This window comes from Strix uralensis, chromosome 13 (genome assembly GCF_047716275.1).
Source record: "Strix uralensis isolate ZFMK-TIS-50842 chromosome 13, bStrUra1, whole genome shotgun sequence".
NCBI lineage: Eukaryota > Metazoa > Chordata > Aves > Strigiformes > Strigidae > Strix > Strix uralensis.
Genome location: NC_133984.1, coordinates 3,760,699 through 3,775,842, shown reverse-complemented (window position 1 = coordinate 3,775,842; position 15,144 = coordinate 3,760,699). Strand labels below are relative to the sequence as shown.

At 37.8% G+C, this 15,144-nt stretch overlaps 1 protein-coding gene across 3 annotated transcripts in view; it reads right to left on the bottom strand.

Moving 5' to 3' along the window:
- DACH2 (dachshund family transcription factor 2) overlaps positions 1 to 15,144 on the bottom strand; it is a 308,465-nt gene that overhangs the window by 43,190 nt on the left and 250,131 nt on the right. For 2 of the 3 annotated variants that reach the window (XM_074882877.1, XM_074882878.1), the window contains exons 6-7: positions 14,845 to 14,980; positions 12,909 to 12,989 (exon numbers count right to left, since the gene is read on the bottom strand). In XM_074882877.1, coding sequence (XP_074738978.1) covers positions 12,909 to 12,989; positions 14,845 to 14,980 — 217 coding nt within the window. Of the gene's footprint in view, positions 1 to 12,571; positions 12,602 to 12,908; positions 12,990 to 14,844; positions 14,981 to 15,144 lie in introns of all 3 variants that reach the window. The other variant, XM_074882876.1, reaches the window with a different exon arrangement.

Genomic DNA, 15,144 nt, shown 5'->3' with positions numbered 1-15,144 from the left:
GAAAGTTTTTGAAGCAACTATAACAGATGTCATAGTAGTTGAAAGTACAATTAGAAAGCACAACGCCGCAGAAATAAAACTTCAAACAAAAGCGGAAAGAGTTCTTTGTGCACATCAATAATTTAGAATGATTTAAGAACTGTTTTATAGATGCAAGTGGAGCTCTTTCTGTCTATATATAAATTGAATGTGGTCTTTATAGGCAAACAAAAAGGGGATACAATCCTTTTAAATTATTTTTAGGATAATTGTTTCCACAACAAACATCATTATTTATCAGTTTTGAAAAGAAGCCAACTGCTAACATTTGAAATGCACAAATCTTGGCACACAACATAGAAAATGGTAATCTCCCCCCTTTTCAAAACTAGTTTTGCATTTATTTTACACGTTTGTTGAGTTCTTATCTCAAAGCCCATGCAGTGTTACCTATTTCTATCAGAAATCATTATATTTTATTTCTGATCACCTTCCCGTAGCTAATTTGGTAACTCAGGAAAGGAAACATTTACTGCTACCAGATGCTGTTACCTTCCTGCTCGCTCACATATTACTATAAATTGATTCAACAGCCTGGAAAACAAGGTTTAAATATGTATTATTTTGCCTTCTGGATTTCTTCTGTTCTAATCTTTCTTTTTAGATAAACAGTCTCATTTTAGCGATGCAAACGTTCTAAATCTATGCTACAGCTACTTATCAGCCAGGATGTGTCCGTAAGACCCGAGATAGTCTGCGTGCTACAGGCAGTTCAGCCACACTAGCGAGCAGGCTCCCACTGAGGCGTACCCTATTTCTGACGTATTAATTCCCCCAGGAGAGCACTGTGGGACTGCACAACCGGGCTGCACTACTGCATTCCTCTGTTAGCAGTAATTTCTTGAGGGGACGTGTGCACTGCAGGCACAACCAATGAACCTGTTTCTCTGAAGGCTGAGACATGAACTGGCCAGATCACCTTCTCTCATTCTAACGACTGCAGAATTGTGAAGGTACGAGTCAAATCTTTGAAAGAGACACTTCAACATTTTTCTTCTTTTATTAGATTTTTAAGGGAGAGCTGGAATAGCCCATGGAAGAGGCTGAAGAGGCTGCTCTGAACCTGACGACCTCTGTTTCTGTATTTCTCTTCATCTTTATTTCCGTATGTGAACTTTAAGTAAATTATCTATTCTGTATTTGAAACTAAGTGCATTGTTTTCCTCTGTTCCCTTTTGTTCTGAGGTAAACCCCCCCGTATAGTAAAATACAATTTTGAAGATAGGCAGTTTCGTGTATAGAGAGATGAGATATTCCTTTTCAGATGAGAAGGAAGATGTGGGAATAAATGAGGGTCCTTGAGGCTGTAAGCTTTCTTAAGAGGAAATGGGAACAGACATTTTTGTAGAGTCACAGAAGAGAAACCAGTTCCTCAACAGCTTCCACTTACGCGTTTGAACATCAGAACACAATTTCAGTGAAGTCAACCAGAGTACAAAAGGGGAGGCCCCAACCCAGTTACTTTTCTGCTTCCAACAGCCTGAGACTCCATGCACTGCCTTTGAGACACTGGAACACAAACATGAAAAAAATCTAGGAAAAGTACAAATTTCAAATTTTGAGACTTCAGTTACCTATCATTAAAATTTATTAATCCACATACCTTTGCAAGTTAGCCCTCATTGCTGGAAAAAACCCACAAAATTCTGTCAATTTAGCTACAACTATTACAGAATGATAATCATACTTTTCAGATACTTGGGACCATTTAGCTTCAGCATTTTATGCGATTGATGATATACGAGCTGCTAGTTGTGTAAAATTACAACTCCAGCCTGATTTATATTTAATATATGCTATATAGGCAGTGATGTTTACAAAACACTTATCCTAAAATAGGGTTCTGAAAAATTATGTTTTATATTAGAGAGAATTCTTATTACAAATAAGACTATAATCCAGAAGTGCTTGACTTATTTTCTGCTGAGATTTCAACATGTGTGCATAGAGAGAGATAAGTAATGAATGTTATTGAAACAATAAAACTATCTCCCAGGAACTCATTGAATAGTTTTTCTTTTTCTTTTTTTAAATATCAAAAATACCAAATATCAAAAGTTTTACACAAAGCTGGAATGGAAAGATTATTATTGTTATTATTATTTTACAAAAATACTATGCTTTCCTTAAAATACACCAGCTAAAAGAAAATTCAGTATATATAAATATACTCTTTCTATAGGGTAATTTCAAGCTCTCCTTTCTATCTAAATCCCTTCTGCCTGTAATGCCGTAGGCTATATGACAATAATGTCAAAAGTCAAACAGCAACTCTGGTGACTCCTCCTTTAATATGTGAATTTCTCCACACTTTTGCCTGGAGGGCACCTTCATTACAATCACTTTCTAGATTTTAAAACTAACAACAACAAGGCAACAATAACAAATACAGGTCAATCTCCTAATTGACAGCATCTAAAACGTCTCCAAAGGTTTCAGATGTATAAATAATATGTTATTTTCTGAGCAATTCATATTTTCTGACCTCTGTGAATAGACACGTGTACGCACACATATTCCATTTTCTGCTCCAGCTCAGCCATCTACCAGAGATGCTCCATCCTCCAACATATTCTACATCAAAAAGGTATCTTCTACCCACCAGAAGAGGCACTCCACTGAACTGTCATTAAAAATTTTACAGTTATGTATCCCCTCACTGACAGCACTCACCCAAATAAGCCATGGGATATGTCAGGAAATTCACACAAGTGAAGTCTAGCTATCAAAATACTGCACAGCAGTCCAGGTGACGGATAAAATAGACAGATTCAAAACTTTACAATGTTTTATAGATTATAACATCTCAAAATACACCCAGAAGGAGAATTTTATTTATTAAACTACTTGTTACAGCCTGTCATATTCTGTCAAATAGAAGAAAAATCTGCTTTCAAAACTACTGTCACACTGACTACAAAATAAAAGAAGAAAATAAATCAGTTGGTATTTTGAGAGCAACACACAATGGCCAAGCATGACCAAAGAAAGAAGTGTGCCTGGGGAATTCTGTATTGGAATAATCGCTGTCTTTCTAGCTTTGTACTCATTTGTCTTGAATTTGAGAACTCTAATGGCTAAAAGTTTAAAGTATAAGTGAGCCTGTGCATGTGCAATATGACCTTTTGGGAAAATTATACATTTTTAACAGTTATGAACATGGTTCAGCATTACAAATACATCGCAAATTAACAACATCTCAAAATGACTCAGGAGTCCAACTTCTACTTTTAAAAGTGGCTCAGTTACTAAGGGGCCAATTTTCACAGGTATTCATGCGAACTACAGTTATGGAAATAGGAGCGATGCCCCAAAATCTCTCAGAGGTCTGATCCTTCAAGCTAAAGCTACAAAGGCACTTGGTGTCCTAATCCTGGGCACAGATGTGTTGATGAGACATTGATGAGATATGTAAAAAAACCAATAGCCAATCTCACAGCTGCCTTTAGCCTTCTAAATTTATGCCCAAGGTCCCTCTGGCCACATGTATTTTGGCTGTGGAGCTTAATTTGGGTCCTATTTGGAGAATCTGAGCTAGACTGTAAGCCCAGGGATGACAGTATCCCCTGGCTGATGGTCTCATAAGCCCCAAATGGAGTGGCCACTTGAGAGACAAGAGTTCCGTTTTCAAACAATCAGACTATTGGTTTGGGATTATTTAGTAAAGCAGTTTGGGGAGGGGAGAAAAGCCACAAAGCAGCTCAACAGTATAGCTGATAATGCAGCAGGCCAAGGGACCTAGTTAAGGAGCCTGCTCTTATGAATATTTAATCACCCAGACAAAGTGTATCAGCTTTAACTGGAGGTAGTGTGATAGATGTGATGTAGAGACACAGCAGCCTGAAAGAAATTTCACATAGGAGAGGAGGTTCAATCTCCTGCTGCAAATTGAGGAGTTTTGAGAAGGAAGTTTACTTCCCACAGAGTATCCCAATGACTGGGGTATCCCAAATACAGCAAGGCACAGGCGTCTCTCCTTCCATCTTTTTGTCAGTCCTAAGTACCTGCTACAAGAAGAATGTTCACAGCTGGAAATCTTCAGCAAATGTAAGCACTCGTCTCCCATCTTGCAGCAGGCACCAGCCTCTGAGAGTGACCTGGCAGCCCCTCTCGTGGGCACCTCCCTACACTTGCCAGCTCGCTGAGATGGGTACTAATAAAATGTTACCGCTAGTGTAAGAATGATTATGTCCTCCTTATTATTCTCATTCTGTTATTCCATAACTTGCAGGGTTGTATAATGACTGTATAATGTTAATCTCACAATCAGTCATTTAAGGTTTGTTTATCCTTTTGGCAAATAAATTGCTCCTGTGATTGAGGTAAGTTGAGAGGAAAAGCAGGGAGACATTTCAGAAACATGACAACTCCTTGATTATTTTGCACATTGTTTTCCCCACTAAATTCATTTATGGAGAATATATAGAATAACGACATGAATATGAAAAAAACCTTGAATACAGTCTAGAACAAATAAAAGGAACAAAAAAAGGTTTCCAGACACAGTTCTATGTATGTGTGGTTTTTTGTGCGAGGACAGTAAGGTTTTGGGTAACATAAATAATATATACTTCATTTACTTGTTGATTTTTACACTGTCTCACCCATGCATCTACCTGCTATGGTATTAATAAAAATCATTAAAAGAACATCACAACATTAATATTGAGCTTATTCAAAAGTGCAGGGAGTTTCATGAAAAGAATTCAAAATGGACCATCTTTCTTTCCAATAAAGTGCTTTTTTTTAAAATTCTTGAAACTATATTAATTGCTTACTACTGTGGTCTCCCACTCTTGCAGGTACAATGCTTAATTTCCAAAGTACAGCTGATAATACGAAAAAGCTATTAATAGAACTGTCCACCCCCAGACATAAGTATGGCTGTAATAAACAAATATCTAGCACAGTAAATAGTGCTGTAGTGGTGCCCTCTGCCCCAACAATCGAACATGAAATCTGATTTCCTTGAAATTACAGCCTGAGCTGGCTGTGGTCCGGACCTCCTCATGTTCTGCAGCCCCAGTGGCTTCTGAGTTCAGTATCTGGGTCATATCAGCTCTGCTAACAAGATATCATGTAACTTTATCGATGTAATTCAATGCAATGTCTGAAATATAATGAAGAACATACTCATTCTGGTTTCATGACTCCCTATTTCAAGAGGATAATATTTTTCTACTTCCAGTCTGAGGTCAGTTCACTACCTTATATGTCCACTAAGGATCTATTACTTTTTATTATCAAGAATATTTGTTCTAATACAGCATGTACACACTTTGGAGATGCACCTAAATGTATGGTTTTGTCCTCAGCCTTCCTGTCCCCAGAAACCTCTGGGCAGCAAGACCTCCCCAATAAGGAAAAGAGAGTTCTTAATTGCCATCTTAATGTGACTTTTACACAGAAGGCAGACACGCTCCACAGAGAGATCTTAAGATATTCAAAAGACCAATTTAGAAAAAAGTCCTGAATACATAAAAATGCTACACAAAATATGATTCACCTGTGCTAGGTATGCTCCAAGGCTTCTCCACGTCTTGTGCTTTCCTAAGGCCACTGGCCCAGGAGCATGGACATGCAGAGCATCCCCCTGCAAGCCCCTGCAGCTCTCGAGTTGTCTTCTCCACATTTAGGTTATATAAAGCAAAGTGATCTATAAAGGCTGGATTTGCTCTTCAACAGGAGGAGCACACACTGCTGTCACCATCAATAGCATTTTTGGTCCTCTCTGTTCTTGACTGAAACAAAGGTTCTGGAGCCAGGGCCACGACTGTCACTATGTCACTTGGTATTTCACTGATACGTAACATCCATCTGTGGGAAACATGACAAACTCTCAAGCCTAGCCCTTAGAAAAGAAAGCTCTATTTGATGAAGTGCAGCTTCTATGAATTTCTTGAAGGTCTTTCTCAGGCACATATATTGCAAAACTTTCAAATCACCAATTAATAATTTTTGTTGTTAGTTTAAATCTTTATCTGTTCACTTACTTTGGCTTAAATCAAATGCATGAAATATACCAAAAACGCATTTTCTGATAACAGACACCTGTACTGAAAGCAGATACTGCTGGCTTCTAAGTAGCCTCCTAGTAAAGAAGTGTTTGATGGTAGTCTTTGTTGTCCTTGCTAAAAACGACATGTCTTTTCAGTAACATACACTGTCTGTACAAACAAAAATTTCAAGTGGGGACAGTCTAAGACTTACTGGATGAGTTCAAACAGAGAAGAACCTATTCCTTCCCTCCATGATTACATGGTTACGCACTTGGGCCCACAAATACACACAGAGAGTTTCTCAGGAGCAGGTTTGGTGCTTAGGGCTGGCTCAGAGCACAGGCAGGGGGAGGCTGAGCCCCTCTCACAGCATTCCCAGAGATCTCAAGGATTTCTGTAACATGAGAAAACCATTCAGCGACCTTTCAGGATGCATATTTTTCAGATGTTGCTGCTCATAATGAGGACTGAAGGCAAACTTATTACATAACTCACAGACATTAAGAATGTCATCAACTGCAGTTTTCAGGTTAATGACTTTGCATCAGAGGTATTATGAATCAGAGAATTCAAAGGGTCAGTTTTAATACAAGTGCTAACTCTAAGGAAAAGATCCCTGGGCCTAATCCAAAAGCTTTCTTAGGTCACTGGGTGCCAATCAGCAATTTTTCTCCCGTTTTCATGCCTTTCAAATCTAATATACCTCACTAAGACAGACCTACCTAACACTCAATTCACAGTACTGGAAGAAAATTGGAAATGGTAAACTCTGAAGAGACAACCTGACTTTGAGAGTAGCTACCTTATTTTCATCTTATTTTGTTCTTATTTGCCTATTTTATTCCATGGACTTACATGAACACCTTACTAAAAAATCTGGTCCAAAGCCTTTTCAGTAAAGAAAATTTCATTATTACAGCACATATATAGAGACTCATAATTTGTAGCATTTAGACAGCAATACATTAAAGTCACTGAAATCTAATAAATAAAACGTATTAATAAATTATATATCAATGCAAGAAACTGTCTTGGTCCATCTGCTAAGATAATTATGAAGCAGGTATTTCACTCTTCTGAAAAAATGCACTCTTAAAACTGATTCTGCAAATAAAGATCAAATATAAACTTAATGTAAAAGATGTGACCTTGGAATACTTCATTAATATCTCTTGCGTAACTGCCCTTGTATTTATAAATGTTTGAGCAATGGTTAAACACACAATCATAATGAGTGTAGACACTTTAAAAATTAAAGCTTTACTATTACTTTCTATTTACATATATTGTGAATGTAAGTGTTAATAAGAGTTTGCCTTGGTTTCATGGGTTTGGGTTGGGTTTTTTTTTTTTGATTGATTGACTGACGAAAGGTCGCATCTACTGTTAGGCCACCATTTTAACAGTTGTCAGTTCACTTGTGGGTTAAATTTAACAACAAAAAAAACTTGTGGAAAAAGCCTTTACCCAGAATAGAGCACTGTGCTTCTTATCTTTTAGTATTCTCAAAAGACAGAAAATGTAAAAATATCGCTGAATTTTCCAATGAAAATTTGCATTGCGCATGTCACTTAAGGTTTTTGGAAAAAGAAACCCTTGCAACCTTTAAACCCATGTATTAGTGCATCCACTGTTTATGAAATGACACCTGGGTCCCTAATATACACACTTCGATACTAAAAGGAACATGACTTCACTTCTAATTTGGGGAGTTTTTCATGTATCTCAAGAGGAGATTCATGAGCACATTCGTAAAGAAAATGGCTTTTTTCTCATTATATCTTTAACATGCAAGTATTGATATGTCAAAGAAACAGCATGGTGAACATTTGAAGTGTTGGCACCTATCGTACACTTTGTATACACGCTGTGTGGTACAGCTTCGTACTCTTAGTTCTCTTTCTTATTCCTTGCACTCTCCATCTGGATGCTTTCAGATTAATTGTTGGAAAAGTCCTCTCTCTGGAGGACACCCCCACCTCCGAGGCCTGTTGCTGTTTCAGGTGTTCTGCACCTGTTCGTTCTCCTCCCCTCACACCATGAGTAACCCAGTCCTTTGGCAATGATTAATTTAAACAGCATAAAACCTCTTTTCTGCTAATGAAATACAATAAATAAATATAGTTATTCTTTCATTACCGTAGTCTCTGGCCATCTGAAAATATTTCACTCAGCTGACAGAAATGATGCAAAATTCCCATTTCCTTGAAGTAATAAAGGGAAAGGTGTTCTTTAATAAAACGAAAAGGGATAGCTGCCAGATGCACAGTTTTGGAGACTACTGACTACTGGAAACATGAGACATAGCCCTCGAGTCCAGATTTGTGCTCTGAAGATGCACACACCACTGGGCTAATGGAGGGTAGCATCACCACAGAGCAGCTCTGGGAAATTCATATCAAATCACTTTCTCAACAAATACAATCTTTATTTCTACTCAAAGACTGCCTTTTTTTATTTTACTCAAAGTCTTAACAATGTTGGAAGATACTGGTCATTTATGAAATTTTCCTATGAAATTTTACTCTGGTTCACTTAGGGTGGAGCGTGGCTCCAGCGCCCCAAACACTCATGTGAATGCCTGGTCAAAGCACACTGGGTCCCCCAGGTCCCGCTTGTCCCCTGCTAAAATCGGAGCCGAGGGGCAGGGCTGGCGTGTGCTGGCTGTCACCAGGGCTCAGGGCATGCTGTCGGTCCAGGATGAGCAGCACTTGCGCAGCCTGTGAGCTTGTGCCATTCCTGTCTGGAGTAATAACCAGTAACACGAGCTGGGGGAGCAATCTTCCAAAACACAGGCTCTGGCCAAACTCTGTTCCCACTGAAGACGTCACAAACATTCCCATCGATTTCACTGGGGCAAGAGGTGGGCCAGTGCCTTTTATTACTCCATCCTAAATGAGGAGTTTGAAATATTTCTTGTCATGCAGTCAAACAGAATAATTGTACCAGCATTTAAATCCAACTGGAAGGCATGGCCAAATTCTTTTCTGGCTTGTTTAACCTTCCTAATGCCAGAATTCATATGGAGGTTTCTATAAAGCCCATACAGGGCTGTGTCAAACACAATCCTTTCCCATACGACAGAGAGTTTTTCCAGGATATATAGTGAAGCAGATGAATTTAAAATTTAGTTTCTGTGAGCAGTTGTGCAGGCAAAATGTAACTGCTTAAAACCAGGCACAGCAAGTAAGCAGAATCAGGAAGAATTTCTATAAACATTTGGGGCTATGTTCTGTGGGGGATTTTCTGTTTCCTTTCACCAGTGATTTCAAAATAAAGTACAGATTACTCCTCATATGGTTCTCACTCACACCCTGACATGGATGCACTGGCAAAATGCTTGTGCGCCACAATGGTTAAAGACCTTTGACAAAAATATAATGTATTTTGTATAAAAAAAACCAACTGCAAGCCTATAAAGATGTTTGACTTTGTTGTCCTCTAATGTTAAGCCTGACCATACTTCCAAAAAAGGTGATGAAAGGACACAGAGTAATTGAGATTTTATAGCATTTCTCCTTCAAAAAGCTTAAAGGTATGGTCTGTAAATGGGCTCCAACCCCTCTGCACTGAGACAGACACTAATTCTGTAAATTCTGCCCACCAACAAGCAAACAGCTCGACATAATTGGAACAACTTCAAATTAACTGTCTTTTAAAGAAAAACTGTTAAGCGATATTCTCTTCAGCCCTAATTACCTTGAAATTACTTTGATGAGAACAAAGTAGCACACTTTTGTCTGGTGCTGAGATCACTTAAAATGGGACATGAAAAACAAAAACTGTGTATCCTGCAGGATATCGCAGTATTTGCCTATAATCATTACAAAAACTTTCATTGTATTTTATGCTAGGATTTCACGTAAGTAGTACTACCGCTAAATTTTAGTTACTTAATTTTCATTCGTTGCTATCTTAATTGTTACAGAGTGCTCAGATTTGTAAAGTTGTATCAAGGTGTATAACACGAAAACATGTTCAATATATGCCTTCAACAATTTCTTTGTTGTTTGAAAACTTCCAACTTACAGCAAAGCTGGCATTTTATGGCCTGCAGAGCTATAAATCATTTTTAAAATCATGATGATATTACTCAAAACAGATGTGAAAACATATGTTTGCCACGGTTGTATAAACCGCTTACTTGTCATACTTAATAAATGTTGATACTTTTATTTTAACTACATTCCTTCTTAATAACTTTGAAAATCTTTTCCATGGTAAATATATTTTGCCTTGGTAAAAGTAATGGCAGGTTTTGAAAAACAAAGCTTGTTCTGTATACAAATTACATGTATGTTTTTTGCTGAGCAACTCAGCACAGATCACACACTTCGGTGACTGTCCACATCTGACTATGAAGAACATTCAACAGATTTGAGGTGCATCAGAGCCCCAAATAATTACACAAGAGAACTGTAATAGTATTAGGAACAAAGAATCTATACAGGAGCAAGACAAATCACTGAGGAATAACAAACATTGTATGGGGTGACAGAAAGGCCCAGCACACACAGGCTGGGGATTTTCAGAAGCAGAGTTTTGACTGTCCTACTGGTGCAGTCCCTCCGTTATTGGGTGCTTGTATCTTATAAAACAGAGATTCCTACAGGAACTGTCATACAGGTCTGTCACACTGCCAAACGCAAAATCAGCTTGGACTTGTTGGAAATACAATGCTGGTGCCTTGAAAATTTCAGCACTTGTCCCACTATAATGTCATCAAGAGGTTTCAGTTCAGAAGCTGTGGGTTTCCTTGAAAATTACATCTTTACTTGACAAAAAGGAATAATTTCTCGTTCTCATGTTTTCAGAACAAAACTTCACCTGTGCAGACCAAGTAGAAAACTAGAAACTTTATCTTTAAAATGATAATTTAAGATGTCTCATCATTTTGAAGCACTTTTTTCTGATGCAGATGAATCTCTGAGCACTAAGTTCATCCTAAAAAAATCCCATAAGGGCACACAGAAGTAACACATGTATAGACATATTTCCCAGTACATAATCAATTAAAGAAAGATAATACTATGCAAAAATGTAGACCAGGAAATGAAAAAACCTATCCAACTTTAATCTTAAGGTGAATTATGGTACACAGAATGTTAGCATCAGATCTTTGTGATTTCGTACATGTTACAAGGAACATTCAATGATCACAGGAGCCTGGGAATTGGGTTCACAGGTGGTGGGGTTTAAATTATTTTCACGCTTTTTGGTATTTCTGAATTGTCTTTTCTGATTCTTAAACTGTACCTTCCTTCATCCATCCTGAGTGACAGAACTGCTACTACCAATAACTACATGATTTGCATCTTCAAACCCCATAGGATATTGAATTGTTTTGCGGAAAAATGGCTAAACATGTGGCAAGAAACCATGCACAGTTCAACAAAATTAAAATCAGCTACAATTTCAGATTTAAACGCTCACCTATGTAATTACTACAGAAATACAATTTTTTAATCTTAGGAATGAAGGTATGGTTGATAACTGTTTAGCCTCTGGTGTTGGTTCATAAATGCCAACAGAAGTCAAGAGAGAAGGATTTAAGTGTGATGATCCAGACAGAAAATTATCTCAGAATGGCACAAAAAGGCTCTTTTGGGGTTCATAAGGAAAGTGCTGAAATGCCTAGAGAAACTAGTGAATAGAAAACAACTTCTTCAGCTTTCAAGAAGAGAGAAAGTTGAGTATGAAAATACAAAATATAAGGAGGAAGTTTCAGGCTCTTACTCATGACTGGATCAGTCATAGATGTCTATGGAAAGAGCTGATCACACAAAATCATGAATCTGCTCAGTTTTATACAACTCTGGAACCACAGGGCACATGGAGCCTTCAAATTCTCTTTCGAGCAGCACATAAAATTGTCTATACCCATCTTTTAGTTATCTCAGAAAATACATTAAAATCACCTCAATCAAAATATAAATCAGTTTGTGTTTTCATTTATGATCAAATGTTCATATTTACAGTAGGATTATAAGTACATTTAGCTTATGTTGCCTCCTCTTTTGGTCACTTCCTTCTCTTTCTTTTCCTTCATATCTTTTTCACTCCGAAACCTTAACATCTCCCTCAGTATATGCCTTTGCAGTAATTTTCCAGTATCCACTTACCTTCAGCTTTTATTTCTAGAACTATATCCCATCTTCATTTTTTTGCAGGCATTCATTTTGTATGGTCCTTTCTGTATGTACTGCCAGAATAAACCTCTCGCTTATTAATATGAATTTTTTTCTGTTATATTTGCAACAAACCAAAATGGCTTCTTCTTCCTCGATGTGCAGCCACATGCTCTCTGCCACTAAAACACTTCCCCAGTGCTTACCTGCACAGACCAAAGTATTCGCTTGCTTTCTCCAGTGCCCAACAATCACTGCAGGGAGAACTGAGCAGAGGCGGCACTTCCCTGCCTACAGGACAATCACTACAGGCCAAACATCGCTCCTTCCCTTGCTGCCTCTCACTCGTGAGGTCATGTAATATTATTAGACACAAAAAATGGCTTATTTCCCTCACCTACGTACCAGCATTAGCGTAGTCTGCACACACATCCCCTGGAGGCAAAGAAACAATACCATGTGACTAATCAAATATTTGCTAGGAACTTCATAAATAATTGAGTCAAAAGACCAGCAAAATATTAGCCCCATACTATATAAACAGAGAGAAGCAAAGACCTGATTGTTTACACTTCCTAAGAACACCATGTAAATTCACTGGATACATTATTCATTGCAATTAGGCACTTAGCTCTCTTAAATTTATAATATAATGCCACTGCATATGCAGAATACTACAAAAAGGAATAAAACACATAGTAAGTGTAATTAAATGCCTGAGAAAAACAGTCTGTAATTTTACCTTTCTCCTTTTGTATTTTTTTTAGGCTGGTCCCAGTTTCTTGATCAATGAGTTCTCCTTCCCTGCTGTTGGTCAGCATAGCTAAAAAAATCAGAGTGCACAGCTATATAACACCGTCAGTAAAAAAAAGCCAGAAGAGAGGAAAATACTAAATTAAATTAAATCTTTGTCAATATTTGGGCATTTTAATATTTATTTCTACTATATAAGTTCTAAAGCAATTGACCATTTTTGTTGTCCATAATCAACCATTTCACTGCCCCAGTTCAACACTTAGAGCCAAGTAAAATATACAGCAAAAGCAAATTTGCTCAAGTTGATTAAACAAAGATACCAAGATAGAACCCAAATCACTACAGAGATGAATGTGATTTCTTATGAAATGTTCAAATTAACTAATTAGAAAAGTACTTCACAGAAATCATTTTTTGGAAAAATACATCTAAGGATTTAGGTGTTAGTAATTATCTATAAAGCAGCAAGTTTAATAAAAAATACAGATTGACAGATAGTAACCCAAATTGATGGGACGACAGCGAAAAAACAATACGCTGTAGTGCTAAAAGAAATTTACTTAACACCTGCAAGATCAGTGAGAGGTGTTAAATTTACGATTTCGGGATGCCCATTTTATTATTTGATTAAAACATTTCCTTCTCTGCAATTAACCAATTAAAGAATTTAAAGTTATTCCAGTGAGGACACTTGTTAAAAAACTTCATCGCCGTACTGTAAGGAAAGCTTTTTTTTTTTTAAACTGCAAAAGTAAAAAAAATATTCTTATATATAGATACAAAGTATATATACACATCTTTACAACAATAAGCTCTAGACTTCAACACAGAGAAATGTTCGGTTCAACATAAATAAAGCTTAAGTTTTCTTTAAAAACTTTCAGCACCATTTCTGGAGCCCAGAGGCTTGCAGTGTGTGCTACTACTATTAATAAAACAAGTTACAGTAGCTTTCAAAAGCTGCAATGAGGACAAAAGTCCCTTTTTCAGTGTTGCTATAGGAAGTTACATTTCTTGTCCTGAATATTTCTAGCCCTGTTTTACATATGAAAAAGCTGAGGGGAATCTACTTTCTAGTCTCCGTCCTGTGTGTGCAAATGTTTAGGTAAAGTAGTTCAGGTTCTATTGACTAGTTTGTGTAGAGCCAACTGTGCTGTGCAGTGCCACAGCACAGGTGCATGGACCACAGTCAAAACTGCAAAACTCCAGCAAGCAGCTGAGTAGTTATTTGATCGGAGTGAAGTCTACACTGACTTACACGGACTGCACTGTTTTTGTAGTTTAAATCTAGCTCAGCAATGCCTGCATGGGCTCCAGTCACTGTGAAGACAACAGTGTTGACATACACTGATGTGATGTTAATTGACTTGCCCTACATCCCTCTTGGAAGCACCAAGAATAGGACCTAAACTTCCTCTAGACTGAATTAGCATTTAAACACAAGATCGATAGTGCACAGGCTGTGAAAGCTGTGGTGGAGACAAAAAGAATCAGAAAGCCCTCAGCCTCGTGGTGATGAGGGAACGTGTGGGCATGAGGAGGTTTTCGGAATGGAAAAGCCATCATATTATCTGTGACTTTTCTGACATACATACAAAGAAAAAGATATCTTGCTACTTTTCAATTCTAGGTGCCTTCAGAGGCACCTTCTTACTCCAGCATGTGAGAGAAGTTGGTTGTACCAGAGAAGGGGTGATATCTTCTGTGCAGGGGTGGATACTGGCACAGAATGGATCTGAGCTGCTGGGCTCTGCATAGTGATGAACCTAATAAAACAAACTATAGTGATGAACTTCCTGTGTTTTTTTTCAGCAAGCGAGTGCTTTCCTGAGTTTCTCAGCAAATAAATTTTGGCCTCAAGGAACTTCTAAAATTCTTGAGGTCAGTAACTGCAAAGGGGTGTGAGGCTGCAGAGGACTAACCAATTCTGTCTGGTGTGTTGTCCAACTGGGACGGCGAGCTGGACACGCTGCTGCTCTGATGGGAGGAAGCATGGCTCCCAGGCCGCTGACTGTCTTCTAGAGATGGAGCTGGAGAAGGGCTGTCTTGAATCCTTTCCTTGAAACAGAAATAAAACAAGGTCTGTGCAATTTGATTCATGAACTTCACTGAAGTTCAATGAAAAAAATGAAGTTGGCTAAAACAGCAATAACAACTGGTCCTTCCAAGATAAATAGCGAACAGAATTCACATCGAAAGAGCAGTATAGTCTTCTATAGCCA